This window comes from Ostrinia nubilalis, chromosome 8 (genome assembly GCF_963855985.1).
Source record: "Ostrinia nubilalis chromosome 8, ilOstNubi1.1, whole genome shotgun sequence".
NCBI lineage: Eukaryota > Metazoa > Arthropoda > Insecta > Lepidoptera > Crambidae > Ostrinia > Ostrinia nubilalis.
In genome coordinates this window covers 1,756,293-1,783,542 of record NC_087095.1, presented here as the reverse complement: position 1 = coordinate 1,783,542, position 27,250 = coordinate 1,756,293, and the positions used below count along the sequence as shown (strand labels likewise).

The 27,250-nt window shown below is 36.2% G+C and overlaps 2 protein-coding genes and 1 long non-coding RNA gene across 3 annotated transcripts in view; 1 reads left to right on the top strand and 2 right to left on the bottom strand.

The window, feature by feature from the left end:
- Positions 1-17,523, bottom strand: part of LOC135074111 (centaurin-gamma-1A) — a 337,729-nt gene extending 320,206 nt beyond the window's left edge. Inside the window, exon 1 of the mRNA XM_063968417.1 lies at positions 17,055-17,523. Coding sequence (XP_063824487.1) covers positions 17,055-17,250 — 196 coding nt within the window. The 5' untranslated portion in view covers positions 17,251-17,523. The remainder of the gene's footprint in view (positions 1-17,054) is intronic.
- LOC135074075 (uncharacterized) lies at positions 15,164-15,788 on the bottom strand. The gene is made up of 2 exons (XR_010257744.1): positions 15,583-15,788; positions 15,164-15,339 (listed from the first exon to the last, which is right to left on the bottom strand). It is a non-coding gene; the product is annotated as an uncharacterized LOC135074075 (long non-coding RNA).
- Positions 17,524-26,275: 8,752 nt separating the features above from the next.
- The window catches only part of LOC135073718 (angiotensin-converting enzyme-like), a 52,829-nt gene continuing 51,854 nt past the window's right edge, over positions 26,276-27,250 (top strand). The window contains exon 1 of the mRNA XM_063967867.1: positions 26,276-26,378. Coding sequence (XP_063823937.1) covers positions 26,364-26,378 — 15 coding nt within the window. The 5' untranslated portion in view covers positions 26,276-26,363. The remainder of the gene's footprint in view (positions 26,379-27,250) is intronic.

Below are 27,250 nucleotides of genomic sequence, written 5' to 3'. Positions count from 1 at the left end.
AGCCCTAACCTTCGCGCTTCGAGACATACATTCGGCAAGTGCTGAGAAGAAGTTCCGCATCAATTCCCAGATTTCTTTTTTGTAATTAAAGTTTCTTGTTTCAAATAAAGTGCTGAGAGAGCTACTGTACCAACTCCGGTTATGTTAACGGGTTGCGGTTTGCATTCAATCCCAGCGCGGACAACATTGGACCATCACTGTGGCATGTGTGAACATGCCACAGTGAGATATGGTCATTACATACTAGCTTCCCGTCCGCGGCTTCGCCCGCGTGGAATTTTGTCTGTCACAGAAAAACTTTATCGCGCGCGTCCCTATTTCAAAAACCGAGATAAAAACTAGCCTATGTCCTTTCCCGGGACTCAAACTATCTCTATGCCAAAGTTCATCAAAATAAGTTCAGTAGTTTAGGCGTGAAAGCAAGACAGACAAAGTTACTTTCACATTTATAATATTAGTATTGAAGTATAGATGGCACAATATGACGCAGAGTAAAATTCCTTTTAGTTCCGTCCAGGCTTTCGTCATCATTCTCATATTTTTAAAATAAAATTTTAGGAATACGGATATCTTATGAAGAACGTAGTAATGTTTGATCGAGTAGGTACTTGGTGTTTTGTAGAAGTTCCACCTTAGGACTTGAATACGAATTTTACGACTCCATTGTTGTCCCAATATGATGTCATTCGAAGATTGATTGACTACAATCAAGACATTGAATCAATAAATAAATCGAGATCTAAGAAAGAAGAAATAATTTTAGTATCTTTATTATCACTGTCACTTCAAAGTGTGCATTCCGGATTTATGTTATGTATATCTTAATTTATTACTTTATTATATTGGTAAAATACAACTTAATATTAACGACAGAAATAAATAATTCTCATTATGTAACGATCACTGATAAAAACAATATTATTTATGCTTTCAGTTTCTTGCTACGATAAATTAAATAATAGTAGATAGGGTAATAGAAAGGGCAATAAATAACATATTTCATACAGTCAGCGTCAAATAGTTTCGTGACACCGAAAGTAGCCAAGAAGTTCGCAACACGTCTTTGTTACAATGAGGGCTATCGTTTTAGCGCTCACCAGTTAGCGCCACTGTAGAGTAGGTCCAGTCACTTGCTAGTAGCGAAGACAGTGGCACCAACTGGTGAGTGCGAAAGTGGTAGGAGGACTATCGCATTTGCACTCATCAAGATGGCGCCACTGTAGAGTAAGGTCCTGTCAATCGCCAGGGATGCCAACTGTTAAGTATAAAAACGATAGCCCTCATTGGAATAGGGTTGTGTTATCAACTTTTTGGCCACTTTTGGTGTCACAAACTATGATGATGCTAGATGCTAACTGTACTAATATCACCGAACCAGACGGTCCATACATCAAGATAAAAACGGGTTTAAAATCTTACAGCACATTAAACAATTGGCAAAGAAAGTTCCGACAGAAGAATAACAGTAAAAACCGAACGCATTAGATGCGGTTATCAAAAGAACTGCAGTTACGGTTTATGAAGACGGTAATGGTATGGCATGGTGGCTATAACTATAATTTAATCTCAAGTTTCTCATGAAGGGAGGAAAGCCGCGGTTTGGAAGATACCACGCATTGTTAAGTGTAATCGCCTTTAAAGGTCATTATAATCTTTCCCGACTTTTCTTCCCATGCGAAGATTATTTTGTGGTTAATAAGTAGCACTTAGTGCAGATCTTTTTCATTTATCTTTCAATTGTAGTTGTGTGAAATGGGATTTATCACATAAATCTTAACACTAATGCAGGATGTGCTAGTCTTTATCATCCCCATAATATCTCACATTTAATTAAAACTAAGCTGGCCATAAGATAGATCATTTTAATTCTTAGCAGTTAGATAGTAATGATAGTATTTTTCCTTCTGTAAGCAGATTTAGGCTGTTTTTAGTGTCACGCGGACCGTCCGGTGCGGACCCGCTCCGCACGGCCGATCTGTATGAACTTCTAGGGAGCGTTTTAGAGTAATGCGGTCCGGAGGAACCGCTCGCTCCCTAGCAGTTCATACAGATCGGCTGTGCGGAGCGATCCGCACTGACAGTCCGCGTGACACTAAAACCAGCCGTAGACTCCGCATCCGCATCCAAGAAAAGCGTTGAATGAAGGTAAAAATTGAGTAGAAGGTAATGAATAGACAGAAAATAATAAATAATCTTTGGACAATTTCACACAGCGCCAGCTAGCCCCAAAGTAAGCAACTTAATGCTTGTGTTATGGGTGCTAGCTTAACGGATATACTACTTATATACTTTTTTTTTAAATACATAAATATTATACATAGTCACACCCAGACCCGTTACAGAAATTAAAATTCATCATTTCAATTTCTGCCCGGCCGGGAATCGAACCCGGGACCTTTCGGCATAGTAGTCCGTTCTGAACCACTACACCAAACGGCCGACAAAGACAAGAAAAGGATGTGTCCATTAGAAAATCAAATTCTAAATATCAAAACAATAAGTTTCCATATTGAATTACTAGGTATATTATAAATCATAGGGTAGGAAGTTGTTACATATCTAGTTGCTAAGCCATCACGGATTGTTAAGAGTTATGGGGTCAAAGACATAGCGCACCATTTTTTCCAACCTGACACTCAGGTGTTCACAGCCGTTCGAAATGAAGTATTAATGAGGCAATTATCTCAGCTCATTCCACAAAGAAAAGCTGTTAATTGTTTAGATTAACATGAGCAAACTGCAACTCTGTTTCCAAAGACTGGTTTTAAAGTTGAGCGTGATACATCTTTGAGTTTTTTGTTGGGTGATGTAATCGTAGTACTATAAGATGTTGTCAAGGCCGAATATAATATATAAATAATAAATAATAATAATAATAAATAAATATCCTTAGACATTTTACACTGCGCTTCTAGTCCCAAACTAAGCAAAGCTTGTACTATGGGTACTAGACAACGGATATAAACATACTTAAATACTTTTTTTTTTGTAAATACATTCTTTCTTTAAATTCTTTATTGTATAACTTATTTGACAGTTTAAACTCTAGGCTAATCTTATGCTACAAAAGGTAAAATTATACATGTGCCTGAACTAGGAAATTTATTCCTGTATCTCAGGCGAAATAAAGGCTTAACTATACTTTAATTAACTATCATTAGCAAAATACATATTATTATTATATATACAATCCACCTACATACAAATTATATTTATACTAAAAATTTAAATCTATACACATTAAGTAAAATCTAAGAATTAAAATCATTTATTATGGTTACAGTGTGCTACATACTTATTATACATGTATAGAAAACACCCAGTCCAATACAAACAAATATGTTCATGCACACCAATGTTTGTACTGTGCGGGAATCGAACCCGCTACCTCCGGAAGAGTAGTCCGTTTCGAACCACTACACCAAACGGCCGACATATGGGTCGGTAAATGAGGTTCCGTAGAGTAAGTATATTTTGGAGAAGAAATCTCGTGATCGATGGGATGAAAATGGATCGAGAGAATCTGTTTTCAGACTGACGTAAGCTGAATATGATGAAATACCTACGAAAAATGTGGAAGTCTTAGGTAGAGCAATCGGTTTGAATACGTTAATAACACTTACAAGTAGTAAAAAGGGAACAGTTACGTAACAATTTAAATTTGCTCTTGTCTGTCTTGAAGTTATGTTATCATGGTCATTCTTCATCAACCTATACAGTCCACTGCTGGACATTACTCTTGCTCCAATAGTCGCATCCAGATTTTGTCAGCTATTAATTAGGTCTTAATTACTAAGGTCGTGTACTTCTACTAAACTTGTAATATTCCTTGCAGTCCAGTATTTTATGATTAAGTAAGGTACATTGTATTATAAGTTTTACTTTGCTTTAAGTTATACTTTATTTAAATAGAAGTGTAGAGGAGAGCTAGCTATCAGGTCGATACAGTGGTATCTATTGCCAGTTGGCAATATTGAAGCTTGTAACATCTCGTTCTTAATCACACTGAACTCTAAACACCGACTCAATCAATCACTAACCCAGTCAGTACTCAGTAGAGCAAAATTGCTTGTTATTACGAAGCAAAACGCACAGGTCAACGACCGGAGCCTCGCGAGCCGGTAGATGACCATAACCAAACAATATGAAATCGAAGTCCTTGATTTAGTTAAAAATCATTTGCTCCATCATTTTGAACCTTACTCAACGATAATAAAATGCATGATCACTTTTTAAAGGATAACGCGTAATTGGCCGAACGAGACGACCAAACTGGGCAAAAACATGTGGGATGAACTGGTACCGTGTCCTTGCCACGAAATGGTTGTAATTTGTTAGATACCGGAACGGAGACTCTTGTTACCACAGGTTAAGGTTCAAAATCGTTTTGGGTTTGATAGTGTAAGGAAGTTTACGTCTCGGATGAATAAGACACGCCTACGTGGTAGAGGCGATTCACACTTCATGATTTAGGGCCGTGAAATTTGGGAGTACCAAATTCATTCAATGTAATACCTACATAAATACAGTGTGAGTCACGTTAAAGTGTACATATGAAAATAGGTGAAACTAGACCTATTTTTATCGACAAAAAAGAGGCCAAAAATTTTTTGAGATTTTTTTAAATTTTTTATAGATTTTTTTTTCTTCCAATGACTTCTCGTAAAGAAAACGTAATAACTTTTAAAGTAAGAGGTATATCCTGATAAAATAAAAACAGTAATAATGCTAAATAACAGGCGATATTAATAAAATACATAAAATACCCAGAAAATGCCAACAAATAATAAAAAAATATACTTTTTGAAAAAAATCTGCTTTTAAATTCGTGTTTTTTTGGTTATTTGATCAATTTCTCCAAAAAATGCCGCTATAACAGGTGGTTTTTATTACTTTGTGTTATTCTTTATCGTATTACCTTTGTAAAACCAAAAATCGCATGTCTCTATCCCTATCGCAACGTTTGCAATGATCGTTTGCATAAACGCACGTGTTAACAATAACTAATATGATAGAATGATCAGAATTTCAATGCATTTTCAATGCAGAATGGACCAGGCAATGCCTTTTTGCCCCATTTGGCCAAAACCAAACACCATTTTACGAGACCAAATATAAAAACTCAACTGATATTGGTTCCGCGTCAGCAATAGTGTTTGAGAACAAGACAAAGAAATGTCGCAATACACAAATCACTATTGGGTATTTCTGCCTTCGCTCAGGTAGTCGTTTCTTTTTTGTTTCCATTCATAAAACGACAAACAAAGGGCTGGTGCCATATTGTATTTTAGTAGAGACAAAGACAACTATAAGCCTCGTTTCTGTTAAAGTCCAGTATGGTCCAGAAATAAACAGTCATTCATATAAGTCGGTCTGTGTAAATCCCACTAGCAGATCCATAGCAAACAACGTATTTAAGGAGGGATAATTTGGCGATTAGTTGCTTGTTCATTCAATGATTGTTTGTCTTTGCTCAATTCATAATCGTCAGAAGGATGTTTGTACACTGACATCTGAGACGGCTTATACGGATCACCATCACTGTTATCTACGAAGTACTAATATGTACTAACATTGAAGGGAGAAGAAAGCATAGAATCTCAGGCAATGTATCGGCAACTGAATGAATCTTTGGTCGGTCTTCTTCTTCTACCGTGTTGATTGAAAGTCGTTGTTTGGGACGTAAAGACTCAAATCTAATCATCATCTCTAAGTGATTAATTTTATTATTATGCCTCTTGCCATAATCTAAAACCTACCTACAAGTCAAAATAGTTTTTCTTTGACCAGTGGACCAGAAGGGTGATGATCACTCCATCATTCTTTCTCTCTCAAAAATATCTCAGATTCAGTACTCAGGTCAACCAATTTTCGAAGCCACCTACCTTAAATGCTTTTAGTCCTAGTCAAATTGCATCTATTTCTATGCATATTCACGAATAAAGCCTGAAACTGGAGTGGGACTCGAAAAAGCTTTTGTCTATAGAAGTTATCGAATTCGAAGTGACAAAAACGGTTCCTCGTTCGTGAAGTGGTTTTATATTTAGTAACTAATTTAATAATACAAAGATACCTTTGATTAGATGTTAAATAATGTAAAAACTAAAATTAGATCTAACGGTTCCCTCAATACCCTTGATTTCAAACTGGCTTGAATTTTAATGCGACTTCGAGTAAGTCTCGATTTGAGTTTATAATACAGCCTGAGGCATGTCTGCAGAATTTGAAACACGGAAGTTCAAGATCGAGCTCCATTTAAGATTTAAATGGCCATTTGTTTCTTTTCACAGTAAAAACAGGTTTGACAGAGCAGAGAGATATTTGCTCAATTTATCTGCACCATATTTTTTAATCTAGACCTGAATTCGCAGACTAATTAGTTCTTTCACAGTACTTAGCTGCAGAAAAATGTGGTGGAAGAATGTTGAACTTATACATCACCACAAAGACGATTGTAGGTAACCATTTAAATTAGCCGTCAGATATTAAGAGAATAGCCGTGGTTGGTAATGATAACTCAGAAATTAAAGGATCTAGACCAAATTACGGTATAATGTAAGCTACTAATAATAAATTATCTCCTAAATTCAAACAGCAATTGTCTTTTGTCAATTTTCATTATGTTCATTCATCGAGCTGATGCACAGGTCACAAAGAGTTGTGTCAACAAAGGCGTTTGCGCGTGCCCTCGAATAGCTGAGCAGACAATACACACTAACCGTCGCACCTCACCAAATATTGATCAGCAGTCTGTCAATTCATTTGGAGGTGTTATCTTGTAAGACCTGGCTTTTTGAGTAAATGACTATTGCCTCTACACAGTACAGCTAGAGCGAAGAACTTTGCATAATTATTATCGTTGATATCGATGAAAGTATGATGAGATCGAAGCCAATTTTAGATTAAAATTGTATCACAATGAAACCGATTGCATTAGACAGAAATTTTAACACCAATAGTCTCACTCTAAGTCTGGCTAATTATCAAATTATGAAAGCAGGTAATTGCTGTTACATCACATAAATTCATAACGCCTGTTTCTTGTGACCAAACGTCAACCAACTTTATAGTCGCAAAAAGCTATCGTTGCCGAATCAATCATCGCGGCAAAAAGGGCAATGCATTATTCATTACGTGTTCTGTACGCCACAGAATCACTGATGGCTGCAGCGGCCGAATGTTGTTAATAAAAAATGACGCAAATAACCGCTGCTCAAATAGTCAAGCCGCCACTGAGTTGGTAGACGCAATAGTGGATTATCCTCATCAAATTTAAAATACCTAAATGTAGTTTACTCTTGATGAGTTAATGAGCAGGTTGATAAATGACCACAATACTGAAAATAAGTTAAAAGTTTCAGTTAAGCTTCTCGGACTTATAACAATGCCTTCTGCTAAAAATTGTAAGCATTGTCGATACAAAAAGGCTTCCGTAGAACTGATATTCAAACACTATCATAAATAAAAGTTGGTATTTAAACAACCGGGCTGAATACGGGTCCCTGTGGTACACCTGCAAACCAACGCAACGTTAACAGCGTAAGTTTTCATACGCTTGCGACCGGCCCGGCTACTGTGCAAATACACAGTGCATTATTGAGTTCGTCTGTCGACAAACCAGCGCTACGGTGGACTCACTAAAACGCTCCAGTAAAGTTAATTAAAATAAACACTGTAAAAACAGATAACGCTATGGCTAATGAAGGCGAAAAATATTTACCTAGCATTTGCATTGCTACCCTTACTTGGGTTATAGCAGCTTTTATTTTATTAGGTAAACAGCTATTTAAAGAAAACATAGCTTACATCTAAAAACGGTCCCAAGAGATACCAAAGAAACTTCATGGAGATAAAAATTATTTTCCAAATTCCTTTCGATTTTACGCAAGAATTCATTTTAGCTTTCAAGCGCTACTTTATCTGAAGAAAGAATTTACAATACCTACCGAGATAAAACATTCATCGGGTGAAATGTCTAGAAAATCTCTGATGAAAATTACTTGGAAAACGGCTTTTCGGATTTGGGCGAAGTCTTAAATCTGCAGGGTTTGTAATATAGTAAAATGGACTAATTTCATTATTCTCTACCATCTTTAACTATTCCAAATGATATTTAAGTGAAACTTCCTGTCTCTATTTCAACTTCCAAGCCATCCATTGTGGGTATTAAGACGAACAGGCAATCAAAATACCTTCAAGGCTCAGAGAATATAATGCTGCGCGTATTTGTAAGACTTCACACTGACATTGTTCTGTTTAAGCCTCAAAGTATCTTAAGATGGTATGTTTTTTCTTATTAGATGGTATTTTTTTCCGATGAATATAGAATAATATAGATTGCGGTAGCTTGGCCTAATTAATATAATACTTTTAGAGCTTCCAAGCTCTTGAAATGGGATCACAGAAACTTCAGAAACTACACGGACAAAGACGCAGTATGTGCTAGTCAACAACAATTTGAAACGTTAAATTAATCAAGATCAGAAAGACAGTGCTCCACTTGTCTATGAGATTTAATACGAAATTCCTTTGCGACCATTAATCTTACTGCAAAGGTGGAATAACGTAACCCCCTTTTATTTGACGCACATAACTAATTACAGTCAGATGTCACAGAATTCAATTTAGATGGAATCCAATAACGTTTTGAATGGGAGAGAATTAATTGAAGAAGCAAGGCAGACTCTGTTTATGAAACGAAAATAATGTGCGGTCGCAAATTGTACCCCATTTCTTCCGGGAATGTTTAATTTTTCCCCCTGTTTATCATATTTCTCGAGATATTAAAGACGGTCTTATTAAAAGACGGCTTAGGTGTACAATAAATTTGCTTTTGGAATAAGCTGGAGATGTAGACGAAATATTGTTGGTACTTAAATCACGGTTTTCTTATTGTTATGTAGTGGTTTTAATGATCTTCAAGATTTACTTATTCACCATTGCAATTTACAAAAATGCACTACTAAGATTATTCAAGTACACTACTAAACACATAAGCTGACTGTAAAATGTAAAGTAGGCAAGCAAATAATGACCCAAACTGGTTTTGGAAGTAAACAAAGCAGTGTAAACTAAATAAGCGACAGTTAAAAGGCCACGGTCAGCGGATTATCTAACAGACCATTCGTGTTTGGCTTCGAATGTGCTAATCATAGTATTTAACGTTAGCATTAACATACAAATCGGAGTCAAGCATGACATCACATAATTATTTGAAAGTGATTTTAGGAATCTACAACTAATCTTATTCAGAATGTTTTTGTAGCTTTTCTCATGATGTGTTTTGCTCTCTCAACCACAAAACATAGAATTTCTATGTTCTGTGCTCTCTCTCAACACTAAAATGTAACATCATTTGAATAGTCACAATATAGAAGAAATAATCTTCAAATCTTCAATACTTTTACTTCATAAAATAAAGTATGACCCATGTAAAAGTTAATCGATCGAACAAAATCGCGAAGTGCCTTACACCGAACGAATTGAATTGGGAAATGTTCCGAAGGCACATAAATTTTATGACGCAGTTGAAACGAAAGAGATTTCTCAAACAATTTCCAATAGCTTTTGATTCTGACATTTTTCTTGGACTCCATGCCGACTACAGACAGACTTTTAGTCGGCCGATAGTTGGGCCCGATTCTAATTTGTAGGAACAATCGGCCGATACTACCTAATATGCGCCCTTTCATACATGTCCGTACTGATTAACAGCCCGAACAAAAAGTCGGTGGACTACGCCTTTTTTTTCGGGGAAAGAATGCATTGAATTGCATACCTAACCTGCGGGGACAGGGTAGGTTATGTGGGGCTCACCAAGTCAGAAGGACAAAGGCATACCCACTAAAAGACCCCGGTGCACCCTCATTTGCCTTAAGTGGGAAGGAACTGTGGGATTCCGGACAAAGCCTTCACTACCACAGTCCCTCCCGGCGATTGCCCGCCTGCACGGCGGGCCCCCCAGGACGGGGGGCGACGGGAGCAGCTAGGAGCACACAGCTGTTCCCGTCCGACGGTGGTGGTGGCCTGTGCAATGCAGGCGAGGGCGCCCCCACGCCCCCGGCCCGCTGGCCATCACCGAGGAGAGGAAACTGGGGGCGATCATACTGTCGCCTCCTCTGACCCCTCCGCCGTTGCCGGAGCGAGGGCGCGTTTGGATCATCTTCGCGCTCTCGCTCCGCGGTGGACTACGCATCTACGCCTAGGCTAACAGTTGCTAAATAAGACAGACGGAGAGAGAATGAGAAAGATGGCTTCGTAATTTTAGTAATTCTCAGCGTAATAAAGTATGTCATTGCGCACGGCAGGTGTACGAGTGTTAAAGGCTATAGTCATTATTGCCATTGTCATTGTCAGCCTTCTTTTTCGCGTAATTGATAGTAGGTAATTGTGCCTTAATTTATATTAAAGGTTGTTACTGTTTTCGATCGCGTTTTCCTATAATTCTTCTATTCCCATCTGAAATTCACACAAAAACGGCCAAGTCACACAACATTAACTATGTATAATAATAAAGAAATCCCAGTAAGGAACCATAGACTTGGCACGACTTTATCTAGACTTCATTACTTTTTAGAGATAAACAACAGCTCCATCGAGATTTGGCTAGTTTTTGCAGAATGTTTTTGGTGGGATATGTTTTACGCAGGGTTCGAGGATATATATCAAGGGATATATATCAAGATATATATCGGATATATATCCGATATATATCAAGCCGGTTTTGATGATATATATCAACTTTTAAAATTTGTTACTGTATTTGTACTTTTTGACAAAAGATTTTTATTTTTTTAGTTGATTTTGCCGTATTTAAAAGAATATTTTATGTTTTTGCTTTATTTGTCTGATTTTAAGGTTTAAAAACATCAAAAACATGTTTATGTAGCACATATGCAATAGTATTCATGAATAATGCAATAAAATAATAGTATGGCTTTCATACAAAATTGATATATATCAAAGTTGATATATATCGGATATATATCATAAATATCCGATATTTTGATATTTTTTATAATAAATATCGGATATTTTCGAACCCTGGTTTTACGGGATCTACCTGACCAAGTAAAGATTGTAGAAATTAATAATAATAATTAAATTTAAGCAAAATTGAAGTATTATGGTACACACCTTGATATTTTTAATGTTAAGATACACTATCCCACCAATATATCTTTAAACACAACCTGTAGTTAGGCGACTAAATAAAGGATAAATACTGGCTGACTTATCATGAACTATTCAGCTAGTATTATTAGTTTCCAATCAAATTAACATCAATTACAAGTTATAAACGATACTGCGATACTGGAGGCGAAATCTCTTTACAAACACAGTTCTCGATTCCCGCAAATTCTATTCATGGCAACAACTTTGGGGATTCAATTTCTAAACGAGGCAAATTTACCACTTAACTCCTTTCTCATTATCCTTTGGATATTTGTCTATTCAACAGAATGTACGGGTGAACTGTTGAAATGAATTAGATTTCGCTCATGTCTTCAAATAGCAGTACAGTAGCTTGGTAATCAGTTGAATTATTGATGAGCTTGTCTTAGGCTGGGTTGCACCATCTTACTTTAACTTTGACGAACGTCAAAAATCTGTCAAACTCCATACAAAACACGCCGGTTTTCGATATAGCCACGGTCAAAGTTAGGTGGTGCAACTCAGCCTTTAAACCTGCTTGGTCTCTTCGTGTTACATTTTCGCAAGTCTGTTTAGAGCCGCCTAAATCTAAATATTGAAGTGTGCACCTTTTGGAACCATACCATCCTTCTGTAATTTAATTTTGAGCATCAAAATCAAAATCATTTATTCAGTTTAGACCACAAGTGGCACTTATGAACGTCAAAATGTAAATAATAAAAAAGAAAAGGTAGCCTTATGGGGCACTTTACAAGTCTCCTTATCTTTTGGGCCCTACCAGCGCTTCGAGACAAACATATTATGGCAAGTGCTGAGAAGAAACGCCGGAACAAACTTCATCGTGACTTACGTTTGATAAGCGTTGCCAAAATTAGTTTGCTACACTTCGACCACTCGACTCCATATTGATTGCTGTCTCACAAAAAGTACCCAAATCTATGAGGAAATAGTACCAGCACAAAATATTTTATGGTACTAGCTTGTAAAATTTAATTGTTTCCGGTACGATTACACGTCTATAATAATTAAAACATAATTCAAATGTCAAGTCATAATTATGATTTATTAGCAGTCAAACTTAGTATTTTTGCCCGTCATATCGAAGATATGACTTGACAAGCTCTCGCAGAAATTAAAGTAAGGTAACTTTTAATGTTTAAGACCTAACGAATATATTTCTGTGTCGAAATAAATTATCGACATTACAGGAAAAATAATCATAAATATTCACGAAAACATACGAATAATTAATATAATGAACATTCAATTATTGGAACGTGTTTGGTGCATGAAATAAACATTTCGCCTTGCTCCGTTTGCGATGGAAACAAAAATAAAACTTGAACTTGCAACGGCAAATGTCAAGATCGTGCGAATGCAGTATTGGTAGGTAGTTGTGTCGTACTTTGGTATCAAACCAAGGTTACTTGTACTATCTTGGACTGGAACAGAAAACTGGAGACCCTTCAAGCAACAGAAGTAGAGTGCGAAATCACACAAATACCTTTTTAAGTCATTTGGTTAGAATTAAATTTCGATCGCTCCGAAAATATTATGCCTCGGGTTTGTTGTTATTAGATTTTTCGCGCGCATTTTGCTCGAAGAAAGGCGTAAGTGGAACAAACCTTATGACAATCTATGAGACGTTTATGGGCACGTTAAGGGACAAATACTCTTATTAAAGAGATTGCGCTGTTTTCACAGTTGCAATGCGAATCGTATGAGTTATAGTCATGATAGATAATTAAGTCATAGTTAACGAAAATTGTTGGAGGGCGCTGGTCGACTTCACACCTTGACAGTGTGGTACCCAAGAGATAGCGCCAGAAACCGAGGTCGCAAGGCTTTAAGATGGGAGGATGAATTGAGTTTGACCGCAGGACCTCTATGGATGAGAGTGGCGGAAGACAGAAGGCAACGGAAGGAGTTGGAGGAGGCCTTTGCCAATAGGCACACCGAAATCTTAGACATTTTGTGAAAGTTATTTTAAGTGAAGCATTTGTTCTATATAAGTGTTATCCTAAATTCAGAAAGCGTCAAATGTAAAAATGTAAAAATGTTTCGGAAATAAAAGGCTTATTATTATTATTATTATAACGAAAATTAGGTTCATGATAGTCATTCGTATCGTAAGTACGGTGCAATGCAAATAATGCAATGGTAGAAAAGAGAACCCGTCGTTTGTGTGCAAACTCGACTCGCACTTAACTCGTTTTTAGTAATAAAATAACATTTGTAGTGTCACTTACTGTCACACTATTAACTTGAGTAGAAATGTGGCTTCACCTTGCAATTCCACTTTCATCTTTAACATAAACTTTAAGGCTGAGTTGCACCACCCAAATTTGACCGTAACTATGACGATAACCGGTGTTTTTTGTATGGAGTTTGACAGATATTTGACGTTTATCTCAGTTAAAGTAAGATGGTGCAACCCAGCCTAAGTGGTAAATAATACATTTAGAAGAAAATAGTTTTATTCCATTACACATTCAGTGGAAAGGCTTAATTGCTGTTATTTATTATCGTTTATCGAACTATTTACTGTTATTTCTATTATTATGCATTGTGAAATTTCAATTTCCACTGCGTTCTCTATCGTAATAAGTTGTTATTATTAGTGATTAACAATACTGTCGTTAGATTCTGAGTTCTTTTATTTATTTTAAGACTAGAAGTAAAGTTAAATATTATTATATCACGTAGATGTTTATTACTTCAACGGGTTGCTATATTACAAAGCGTGATTGAAGTAGTTAACCGAGTAGTTAATAGCTGTAGTTGCTAACTACAGCTATTAATGTCATGTTTACTTAATGGAAGGAAACGGGATAAGGAAGGAAGATACAATTAAACTATGACTGTATTCTAAAAACTACACCTTCAAGTAAACTAAGAACAGTAGTGATTAAGGTTTTAGCGCTTTTTCTTAATTGCAAAAAATCAATGTTTTTTTTACCGTTATGATATGAATTAGAGAATTATCTATTCACAAATATGTATCTCAAATCATAGATTCGACTGATTTTATCATACGAAATTATTTTCCTTTAATGAATGTCTTTTTTCATATGTCAGTGGCCAACCTTTCTGTCAATCCGCCATCATTACTTTTTAAATGCATTAGATGCAATAATTGATTTACCTATCCACTTGCTGAAGTTTTCCTTCAAAACACGGCTTTTGACGAACAACAGCAAAAGTCGTTATGCTCCTCGTACGTAAAAAAACTCGTAAAAACCTATATTTTTGCTAGAGGCTAACATGTCCCTATAAACCTTTTTCCATACCACTAATTTAGGTTCAAGTAGTGAGTACCTAATGTTTTACCATCACCTTCCGATTGAGTGGGGTTACCGGTTGACATGCCCAAAGTTAATACTACTAATCTAGCTTCAGTTGCACCTGTAACCGGTGTTTTTGTATGAGTTTGACAGACTTTTGACGTCTGTTAAAGTTAAAGTAAGATGGTGCAACCCAGCGTTAGTGTTGTTTATAGATATCGCATATTATACAGTCTTCTTTAAACATCGTCGGACTGTATTTTTGTAAAATAGCAAAAGCATTTCAGTGTCAAGATTGATGTGCCCTCGTCCGTACCATTATACTTAATTAATAATAATTAAGATTGGATTAAGGGTTGCCAAGGGAAATTTAGACGCGATTGGCATTTACGGAAACGACACGCGCAAGAAGTAATATTATAAATAATTCATGTAACTAATTAGGGTCAGGGAGGCAACAGTGACTCACTTTTTTTTCGAAGCTTAATAAAAATAGATATCGCTTTAATATTGGCCTAAAATTTGCTCACATTTTAGATACACTATTAAACTGTAACTGAGCACTCATGATTCTACATTATTTACTACTTATGTCAAAGTAGGAACCTAAAACAAAAAAATGATAATTGAGCCACTGTGGACTACTAGGTGTACACACTGACTCACTACCGTGGTACACAGTATTAACGTGGTACGGCAGTATTTATATGAAAAGAAAATGCCCATTCCGCGTAGTTTTTTATTAGAAATAATAACAAAACTGCACAAGCTATTCTTATTATAATCAACAATTCAACACGACTCTTAGTACTTTTATTGCTACCTATAAGATCTTAAGTCATCTCAATCTCTTCGTTATTTATTTCTTCCCTATTTTTCTGTCGGTTTTTTCCGTGGCATTCTGTAAATAAAAAACAAAATTCGATTTAAAGTTATAAAAATATTGAATTCGTATAAAGTATTAAAATTGAGTCACTGTGTACTTCTACGCCATTTTGTAAATATTTGATCAAAAAAACCAAGATGTAAAACAAACTAGTCAAAATTCGGATTAAAGACAATTGATACAAGACCTACTATCCGATAAATATAACGGCTATTACCTATAGCAACAAACAAAGATATGAAAACAATCGAAACTCACCTTAGAATGTAATTTAGTGGGCGCGAAAACAAAAAACATTCCCTCACCCTTCCGCACGGCACTTGACCGGCGAGCAAACTGGTTTAAACGTGTTCGGGTACCAAGACCTTTGAATCGGTAAAAGAGACAAATATATATTCCTATGCCTTCAGGTCGAAACATGACTGAGCCACTGTAGCCGACCGAGTCACTGTTGCCTCCTTGACCCTACATCAGTTCATTATCTTTTTTTCATAATAAGATGAGGAGACTAATAATATCGTATCGTTCATTTATTAAAGAAACAGGAAAGTAGGATTGCATTATTATTACGCAAAAACAAGTCTGTAAGTTTTCGACTTTATTTATTGGAAAAAATCCTACCTACAATAATTTATACCGTTAATTTTGCAACATTAAATAGAAATCATAGACGAATGACGTTGACAGATATTAATTACTAACTTTAATTTGATATAAAACTGACAAACGACGGAAAGCAAAAGAAAGCATTAACTTTTTATTTCAACCTTTTACCAATAACCGGTAAATTGGTCAAATAAATCAATTCGTTAAGTTCCGGTTTTTAACGTGAAACGAAAACGGCGAGATTTGATTTTAACATCAGTTCAAGAAACGTTAAATTAGGATTGGTAGAAATTAATTTTGCACATAATTGTTTCGCCTACGAATTAAGAATCGAATGGTTCCAAAATGAAGTTATGCAGAAAGAAAGGACCATTGTGAGTATTTTGAAAGAAAGGTAAATAGGTAGGTATTGGGGAGGAATAAAACAAGGATAGGAGATAGGGTTAGTGATGTTTTAATACAGTAGGAGGAAGGAGAACGAGGATCTGCATCTCGTGTTCAGTTCACGGCGATGTTCTTTTGTTTATTTTCAACGTTGTCGTCTGAATTTAAAGGATCTGAAATTAATCAGAATTTATCAGCAGTTATCATTTGGATTACAAGGGTGGTAGATAAACCGTCTTAAAAAACGAGTTCCATAATCAAAAATCGCATGAAACTTTCGCTCTAGCTCTAGGTGCTCGGGACGAGACATTTTGAAGCATAGGAAGAAACTCTACGACATCGTAGGTACCTACTCGTATCGTACGAGCTACTAGCTAGGTCTTTTGATTGTCTACCTCATAATCGTATGACATTACCCTGAGCCTGAACAGGTGCTACTAACATGTAAACAATAACCTAATAATACCAATTTTGTTTACATTAAGGTTGGTTGACAAACATAACATAATCCTCAACAGTGTTGACAAGATAACAGACACTGCGTATTACAAACTTAACTGCTTACAATATTAACTTATTCAAAACTTCAGTTCTTAATCGTAAGCAAGAGTTACCTATCTCAAAACAGGTTATTCAACGTGATTTATACCACAACACGGAGACCGTCGCCTTAGGAACGGCGATAATAGGACTCTCGCGAATGTAAACATTATGACTAGGTTTCTAAAGATCTTACTAACCTTCTATGGCCACGACGTGGTCTCGGATCTGCTGGGCCAGCAGCGGGTCTGGCACCAACTCCACCAAGTCGTACAGAGCGTATATCGAAGGATGCACGCTCTCAAACCGCTGGATCTCCTGCCGTATCGACAGGGATGTGTTCAAACAAGCCTGGGTATGTTGACGACTGCACATAGCGGATCTGTAGCCCAGCATTTGGCCAGGGGAACCCAATTAGCACACCACAACACTACACAGAAAGATGCATTCTCATTTCAACGCCGCGCGTTTTATCGCACGCAGCGCGTCCTAAAACATCTCAAAAAAACTCAAAACACACACGTATGTTGACTCGAACGTGATATACACAATGTCACACAAGATATACACTGATCACGATTGTTTAGTTGGCTACAATTGCAACGTAAATAAAGTAAACAACCAATGAACGCGAGACGCTCTACCGACAGCATGAGTTGACCACCCCGGTGGCAGCCATTACCAAACTGTGGCGCTGTGACGTTTCGCTCGCGTCCAAGCATGAGCTGTCAAAATCCCCCTGCGCCCGACGTCAGCGCCATCTAGAAAAACTTTACATAACTGTTACTCCTCCTATTTAGCAATGCTTTCAGAAGTTCCAATAGTAATTGATAGATGTCGCTTTCACGCAGTATGGTAAATATTTCAACAAAATGTAATTTTAATTAAAATAATCTATACTTATAATAAATCTGTAGAGAGGTCAATTCTGTACATGAAATATATTTTCAAAATAACTATCAGGGGGTGATTAGTGATCGATACTGATGTCAAAAATGCAATCAGTAAAATTTTTGTCTGTCTGTCTGTCTGTCTGTCTGTCTGTCTGTCTGTCTGTCTGTATGTTCCTTATAGAAACAAAAACCACTTGACGGATTTTAACGAAACTTAGTACAATTATTCTTCATACTCCTGGGCAGGTTATAGGATACTTAGGAATTCCCAGGGGAACGGGAATTAGCGGGAAAATCCTTTTGTACGAAAAATCTAAACCGCTTAAGTTAGACGCTTAAAATTTGGCATGCAGGTACCTTAGTAAACTTAAAGCTTAGTTACAACAGGATATTGCAAAATTCCCCTGGGAACGGAAGTTAGTGGAAAAAAACATTTGTATGAAAAAATCTAAACCGCATAAGATATACTCTTGAAATTTGGCATGCAGGTACCTTAGTAAACTTAAAGCTTAGTTGCAACAGGATATTGCAAAATTCCCACGGGAACGGGAGTTAGCGGGAAAAAACATTTGTATGAAAAAATCTAAACCGCGTAAGATAGACTCTTGAAATTTGGCATGCAGGTACCTTAGTAAACTTAAAGCTTAGTTACAACAGGATATTGCAAAAACCTCACGGGAACGGGAGTTAGCGGGAAAAAACATTTGTATGAAAAAATCTGAACCGCGTAAGATAGATGAAGGGGAGGTAAAACGAGATCCACGCGCACGAAGTCGCGGGCGGCCGCTAGTATTATAATAAGTACGAAAACATTCTTCAATAAATTCAACAAAAATGTAACCTTCACTTGCCGTTGTAGGCTTGTAGGTATTACCAGTATTAATGTTGATTTAAAGGTTGTATGTTAGGCTGAAGTTTTTTGTTTCGACAATGAGTTGTTGGTGGTCATCATCATTATTTCTCTCATTCATTAAATATTATTATGACCAAATACAAAATTAGTGAATTTTCCGAACCATTTTAAATCTAAGTAGGTACCTACCTACATATTTTGAGTGGCAGTTAGAACTACTTCACGTTAATACTTTATGGTAAGTAGGAAATTTTTCAACACTAGCTGGGATTTATTAAAAAATTGGGTCTCATCATGTAAGCAAGTAATGATATTATAAATAATAAGGTAAATTCTGTTTTTAGAGTTCTTAAAACGACGGGGAAACAAAGAGAACAATGATTCCTTGTTGACAATTTCAGTTGCTAATGAAGTTAGCTCATTAACATTCTAATTAGCCACCGTAGAGCCTACTTTTTGTTATTATTTCTATGACAAACCAATATTTGGCAATTAAACTAAGCGAGAACTACAGAGTACAGACTACTAGCCTACCTTGAAGTAAAGTTAGTTATTTTTAGCTCTTTGTGTTTTTAATTGACATTACGGTAAGGTCACGTTGTTTCGGGAAAAATACCGTATCCTTCTAGACTGTTCTGGGTTTGTGTCAATCAAATCAAAAATATTTTTATAATTTTGACTTGACTATTTTGGCACTCATTGGCACTTAAAAACGTCAAAAATAATTTTAAATAGGTAGATAGCCATTTTACAATGTCTCCATAACTTTTGTTTTTGACATTCATCTGTTATTCTTTTGCTTCGTTAAGCCATATTTTACTTGTCACAGGCAAGGTCTTCAAATTACTTTGTCTTCACATAAAAATGTTACCCACCCGGGATTCAAACCCCCGCGCATACAAACTCACCAAAGGACTTCGTATGTGATTCCCTTAGCCGAACGTTTGCTTAGGACAAGTACTTTGGGTGTTTCCAGTGAAACACACCCAGGAATAATTATCTTAGGACGCGAGCAGTGCCTTTGAAATGGCGCCTAAACACACGCCCAGCCCGAATTGAAATACCTTGTGAACTGTACTTGTACGGTTAGCAAAACAGAATGAAAATGTTGAACTGATAGAGACTTATACTCGTTTTCACCATCAATACCTAATTTTTAAGTGACCTCTATGAAAATAAAATTCCTGTTAAGTGTTAACATAGCGGTCACTTAAAAATTAGGGAGTGATGGTGAAAACGGGCACTAGTTTACCAATCTAAATGACAGTAGAGGCTATTTTGTGTCCCTCTTCTAGGCATCTAACCCTCGACCTTTGGGTAGAAATCAACTCGAACCGAAACTACGGTTCACAATTTTTTCCCTTACATACCTACAGGATCAATTTGTTTTGCGCCACGCTCTTTAATTTTCATTATACGCACTGAAAGGCGTATATCTTCCTTCATGCACCCATCTTCCCGGTTCTGGAGTGGAGGCCACGTACCGGAAAACACAACGTGCAACGTCCACCCACAAGGTGGACCGGCGACCTCATAATATTAAAGACAAAAGGAAGGATACAGGCCGTTACCAACCGGGCGATATGGAAATCATTGGGGGAGGCCTATGTTCAGCAGTGGACGTCTTGTGGCTGAAATGATGATGATGATACATCTTCCCACACTCCACGGTTCTGCAATATGTAGGCAGAAACTGGTTTTTAAATCATGATTAATAGATTTAATGGAAAAAAAGGTTTTCCTCTTATTCACCTGGTCTCACATTGAGATCAAATATCGTTTGAATTTCATGATAGAAGTGCTGAAAACTTTGCAAAGGTGATTTAAAACACAAATTCTCCATTAAAATTAAATTGTTTTTGCTGACCATCCTTTTAAGTCCATCGTGGCAAAATGTTAATGGAATTTGACGCTGAGGGCAGTACTCTGGCTTAAACATACGAAACTCATTCTCATTAATGAGAAAAGGTCAGTTGTTTTCAGCCAGCGGTATGTAAGTATTAAAATGTTTATTAAAATAAAGTAAGATTAGTTACTCGTATGAGATTTTTGCTTTATTTGACTTACCTACTTGATGTGGGAAAATTTCTTATGACATAAATAATAATATGGGAAAACACAAAATACGCCAGTTATTTCCTATGGGTTCTGTTGTTTGTTTGAAACCTCCGATTTCCTTTAAAGTCCTTTAGAGGGTCCTTTTTCCAATGTAGCATTGGGCATTATATATTGCAGTCATGGTCATTATTTCCGTAACACATGGTAATTTATTTAATTGCAATAATAACATCCTGTATTACATACATATCTAGAATGTGTTGTAAAATACAAATACTTACGAGTAATGCTAGCATTATTTATTATTTATTACGACATTATCTCTGTTTCAGAAGGAAGCCTTCTCCTCTTATCTTTGTATTATAATGTACGAGTATGTAGGTAACATACCTACTTATTTTTAGACCAGGAAATCCTAGACAAAATACAATAACTCAACAGTTTAAAACCTAGCATTATATTTTCTGTGGTTTAACCACAGTTTAACAGTTTAATCACGCGGGTCCAGCCAGTGCGGATTGTTAGGCCTCAGCCTCGAGTTTAGCGGGCAGCGGGGCGGGAGCGGCGGCGGCGCGGGAGCGGGGCGGGCAACGCAGACCCGTTCTCGAAACAAGCTGGAGTATGAGTATTCTTTGGGCAGCTCGCGCGGCGCTTTAGCGGCGAAGTGTTGTGTTCGGGGTTGTGTTGTCGAGATATTTGTTTTTATTCGCAAACGAAATGTTTGAACAACGGCGACAATTTTATTTCGATTCAAATTTATTCCTAACGCTCGATTTATTGTGGGCAAAAGAAGGAGTGCGCTGCCCGTTCGTTGCCCGCTCCCGCGCCGCTGCCCGCTCGTTGCCCGCTCCCGCGCCGCTGTTTTCGAGAACCGGTCTATTTGATTTTACGCATAGATCCTGCCGCTCCCGCGCCGCCGCCGCTCAGGCCTTAGAGTGTGTCAAGATGTAATGGTCCGGAGATTACCGCGTAGAGGTCCGATGGTCCGCCACGTGCCCGGCTCGCCTTTCCCGGTCATGATATTCGACACCCAGGAGCTCCGCCGGTACATAAAGGTACTAAAAGAGTAGTAAAAAAATATGGCAATGTCTGTTCAAAACAAGAAGTGATCCCGACATCTTGACGTTTAAGCCACCGCCGCTTGACTCTGCCATCTAGGTAAGTAGGAGGTACTACCACATTACTACTTAACTTAATTTATAAAGCCTAGTTTACATTTATATGCAATGTGAAGTAAAAAAATACAATAAAATTGCATTCTCTAAGGAATGACTAAGAGATGAGAGTGATATCAGATGAACCAAATAAGCACCTGGGTACTTCTCATTTACACTCAAATTTGATGGTCACACAATAATAGTTCATAAACGGTATAAGTTAGAACAATAACTTTGAAATCAGATGATAAAATATCTATTTAGCTACATACAAAATAAATTTTATCGTAATAGAAGCAAAAATAATACGAAAACATCACATGAAACGATAAAAAACGGGGTCATTTTTCGCGTTCTCATCGTGTCACACCCTCGGTTGCAATGAAACATTTGGTTACTGCATTCACAATTTTCATTCAATTTGTGTGTAGCATATACTAAAATCATCGTAATTAAATATACTTTCCACACAATAGTCAAAAAAATATCTTCTTATAATTATTTCGAATTGAGAAAGCGAAATACGTTGGTCACACGATTTTAGGTACCTAAAATTTTGAGTAATAATACAAGATTGCCGTTAAACCGAACACCAGTAACCAATCACATCATTCTATTCGGTTAACGTCAGTCGCGCTCCGGCCATTGGGGAGGTGAGATAGGTCGATCGTCGCTCCGCGAAAAAAATACGTAACTTTTTGTGATTATCCATAGTCATTCCGTCGCTTGCTTGAACAATATTTTCTACCTCTAAAATTTAAACAATTTAATTGAAACTTAGGCCATTGAAAACTTACCATGTTAGACTTATTTGTGTAGTATTCGACTTGAGCCGTTAAATTAAAATTTAAGGATAATTCATAAAAAACTAAAATTTTCGTCACCTTCGTGGCATCACCTTCGTGGTGTTTTATACACGAAGGTGATTTTAGGCCACGAAAGTGATTTCTTGCTTTGGTTTATTTTAAAATATAGTGACTGGTGTTTATGTTTTTACAATATTTTAATAACTAATAAATTATACGTGGTAAGTAGAGTTCAGTACATAAATAAAAAATAAGGGCCTCGTATTTTTGTTGTCTGTCTGTATGACTGTATGTATGTCTGTATATGTGACTGTGTATCTGTTTGTAAGATAAATTTAATCTGAAGTTTGAGTTAAAAGTTGTACAACATCTGGCCTCAATAAAAAATATATTTTTGTTGAGGGACTGATAATCAGTTAGAGTTCTTTTTTATTGTGGTACTGATAATCCTTTTTTTGCTTCTTTAGCAATTCAGAATGCCACCAGTGTCACCCTTAAAACCAATTGCGTAGAATCTTGTAACTTAGTAGGTGACATTACCTAGGTAAAATTTTATCTTGTAAAGGTAAAGTTTTATTTTATTTAAGTAGGTAACTATTTAATATTGACAAGGAAAAGTGACGTAAAATTTATTTAAACAATATTCTATACATATATACCACTAAATATTAACAAATAACTACTCAACTAAACTATAACTAAATAAAAAAGGGTAAAAATTGAAATATGTACAAGCTTTAAAAATAAAAAAAATGCTATTTATATTATGTTATTGCTATTTATCTATGAAAATATAAGTATGTTTTATAAACACTTAAGAGTCATTTACAGTAGTAAAGTTTGAAAAAAATATTTCTGTGAAGTACAGAATCACTTTCGTGGCATTAAAAAATTCAAAACGTTAAAGCTTCCAAACGAGACTCACTATTTGACTGATTTACTGAGAATACAATCTTCACATCAAGCGCTACAATTTTTGTTTACAAAAAGTTGAAATATGTTAGAAATAAAATTTGCCACGAAGGTGACGATGAGAACCGTGGCGATGAGAAATACCCACCTAATACTTATGATAAAATATGTACCCAAATAGTACCTAAATAAGGTTTAAATGGTGACCTGGTAATGGTGACCTAGCTAGCCAATAGCCAGAACAAAAACGTGTGAAAAACCTACAGAAATACACAATCACGCAGTGTCGTGCATGAGTTGCAATTTGCTGTATATTATAATTATTATTTTTATCTACCATGGTAGTGTTTGCAATACTTTATTACATCCGCTATCTTTGGTTGAATACATAATACTGCCAGATAAATTAACTGGTATGCAGGTAAAAATTTAATAAAACATCCGGAAGATTAAAATATTTTATAGTTACTCCATTATGCCAGAAAAATCTTGGTTATCGTTGGAAATCTATTTGTGTCTATAATTGTCTTCTATTGAGATTATTTAGTAAAGATAACCAAAGAATAGTTGTGACGAGAGTTAAGTCATAAACGTAAAAAGCGATGTAAAAACTTAAAATGAAAAGAAAATAGGTACCTAGATTAATAAGGTGCCTGGTCTTTGTGGAAATCCTTAGGGGAGGCCTTTGTCCAGCAGTGGACGTCTTTCGGCTGAAACGAACGAACGAACGACCGATGTGCCTGGTAGAAATCTCAAAGACATCTAGATTGATAGTTACGTAGATATAGATAATTAAACTTGATGAAGTTTTAATAAGACAAAATCCTTTCCCAAATACCAGAGTACATCGTGAATAATTACGTAATTTTTTGTAAAACTGCTAATTAGGTACGCAATATCAAAATTCAATGGAAGTAGATGCCAATGAAATTTACTGGTTGGGACATAATAATATTTTGTGCTACAGGGGCTTAGCACATGGTATAGGGTTTCTTAGATTTACTTTTTAGGTAACTATTATCTCTTATTATAGCAGGAGAAAAAGAGGCCATAGCTCAGTCTTTCAGTTTAGTGAATGGTTCATTATCTTACAAATGATACGCTCCAAATAATCCTGAGCCCACGAGTGGCCGCGTTGATAGCAGCGCCAACAAAGTACGTGCGCTCACCCGGAACTAATGTCTACATCCACAAAGACACACCAATTGGATATCAAATGAATGCTGGCCAAATGGAGGATTACCAGCTCCACCTAGGTCATAAAGATGAAGCAAAACAGTAAAAACTACTTAGGAAATAAACGACAAGTTTCCCTCTTGACTGACCCAATAATGTAATGCTTTTCCTGTCAAAACATGAAATTCTTTGATTATGTATGGCAAAAAGAACCTTCTTGATCTGTATTTTAATTATTTTAAAGCCACTATAAGTATAATTTTACAGCAAAACTATGTATTTCGATTTCTATAAACGAAACAAAAAGTTTCAGGAGCTTTGCATAGCTAACTTTTCTCTGTAGTGTTTTTAAAGTAACCGTGACTGGAATTACTGGTTAAAACCCTAGCCTTTTGTTGTTACCGTATTTTGAACGATATTCAGAAGAAATAAAGTTCAAAACCAATGCTTTCTTTACATAAAGGGTTAAACCTGTGAGTTTACCCTTACCTTAAGGGAGTGACAAGTGACTGGCGAGACGTGATCTATGAAGCTAATTTATTTTGTGTACCATTTGTCTTGGTTACCTTTTATTATTCAATCCATGTTATTTGTAAATGTAAAGAATATAAGATCTAGCCGAATTCTTTATCTGATTTTCAAAAGTATGAGAATTAGTATGCGATTTGAAAGTTGAACGATTCAAAACTTAGGCTAAGTTGCACCACCTAACTTTAACGGTAATTATGACGATAACCGGTGCTTTTTGTATGGAGTTTGACAGATTTTTGACGTTTGTCAAAGTTAAAGTAAGATGGTGCAACCCAGCCTAATAAGTCTTTAGATGCCAAAGAGTATTCATACATGGTTAAGACACGAATCCTTTGGGTAGTTAGAAGTTGGGAACACAGGCGTATCTGACAATGGCAGACAGAATAGTAAGTTGTAGAATACAAAGCGAACAAACTTTACTCGTGGCAACCCTTTAGGGTGTTTTGAATTTGTGAACACAGATGCAGGCAGGGCATTCCACTCTTGTGCGCATTGTAAACAAGCAACACCCTTTAGACTCAAAGTTTAGAGACAGTAGGTACCTAGGTACATCTTTAAGCTTGAAGTCAGTAAAGAGAGAAGATTATACTGACATCAGAATGTTACTAACAACAATATCACACAATCTAGTATCAAATATTAGTTAGAAGAACAAAAAATCTGTAACTCTCCAACTAAGCTAAATACTTATGAAAGATTTGTTTGTGTTGTGTTGTGTTTTCAGTCTGGAAAACATGAATATGTCGTCTCCTTTTCAGCTTGTTTTACACAGCATTGCTTGTCGTCCTGTCCTTTTTAAACTAGAAAAGCACACAGACAGGACAAGAAAAAATATCTCTAAATTCGTTTGACAACATAAGGTCCTCTGGCATCGATTTACACATGAAATTCAGAAGACATATTGCCAATATTGGGTCAATCATCCAAATCATTGACCCAATCCAATCACTGTTTCCCCGCTAAAAGTGTCCAAACAGTTTGTTGTCACACTCCGCAGTGTGGTCTCGGCTTGCGTTGATAAAGGCAGGCATCAGTGTATTCAGTGTTGCCTGGTCCGGAGCGCTAGACAGACGCGAGTGGAGTGTTGTCATTGTGTTCAGTGGACTTATGCGATTGGCACGCGATGTCTAAAGTCAAGGTAACGAAATTGATACGGATTCGTCACAAAACAGATCCTCGATCGTCAGATGTTTTGGGAGCTTGGGAGAATCATGGAGTTGGAGGTGTCATACGTGATTCGATTGTCACTGAAACTCATCTAAAGTCTACAAATGAATGTGGTGCCAAATTAAATGGACTCAAATCTTGATTGTTTGTTCTGGTAGCGTCAAATAGTGTTAGAACACGGATAAAGTGTCCTAATAATAGTTAGTACCTTATTAAATCAAAATGAAATAAAGTTTAAAACTTATGACCAAAAATATTTACCTACACAGGAAAGACAAGGAAAACTGAACCTAAATAATCACACTTAATTGCCACAATTTACATTTTTGTTGTACCTTTTTGAGATACAAAATCAAAATAAACTTTTTTTCTTTAATATTAACACAAAATAGTAGAAAACAATTTAGTAAGCTTGGCAACATTATTCAAATGGTAGCTATTATTTTATTGTGAACTATTGAAGGTAGATTTAAATGGCAAAGTAACGAACATTTATAGTGTTTCAATTCATCTAGTCACGCATTTGTATTCATATTACGCCAAAGCTCTACTGGAGTATTATTATAATTAAATAAATAAATTAATTAATTAATCAATCATAATAATTAGACAAAGCAATTAATTTTAATGAGTGTTGTGTGTTAATTAATAAATGAATACATGGGGAAAAGAAGCAAAAGAAAAACCATAAGAAGACAGCGACCTAACGTATGTATTTTTATGTTTTATATTTCAATATTACGAATATTTCCTTTTGTTTTTAGTTTGCGTTTTTCTACATCATATTTTCAAAAAACCGTTCCTGCCTACCCGGGCCTTTGAAAGATCTACGTATTCAAAACT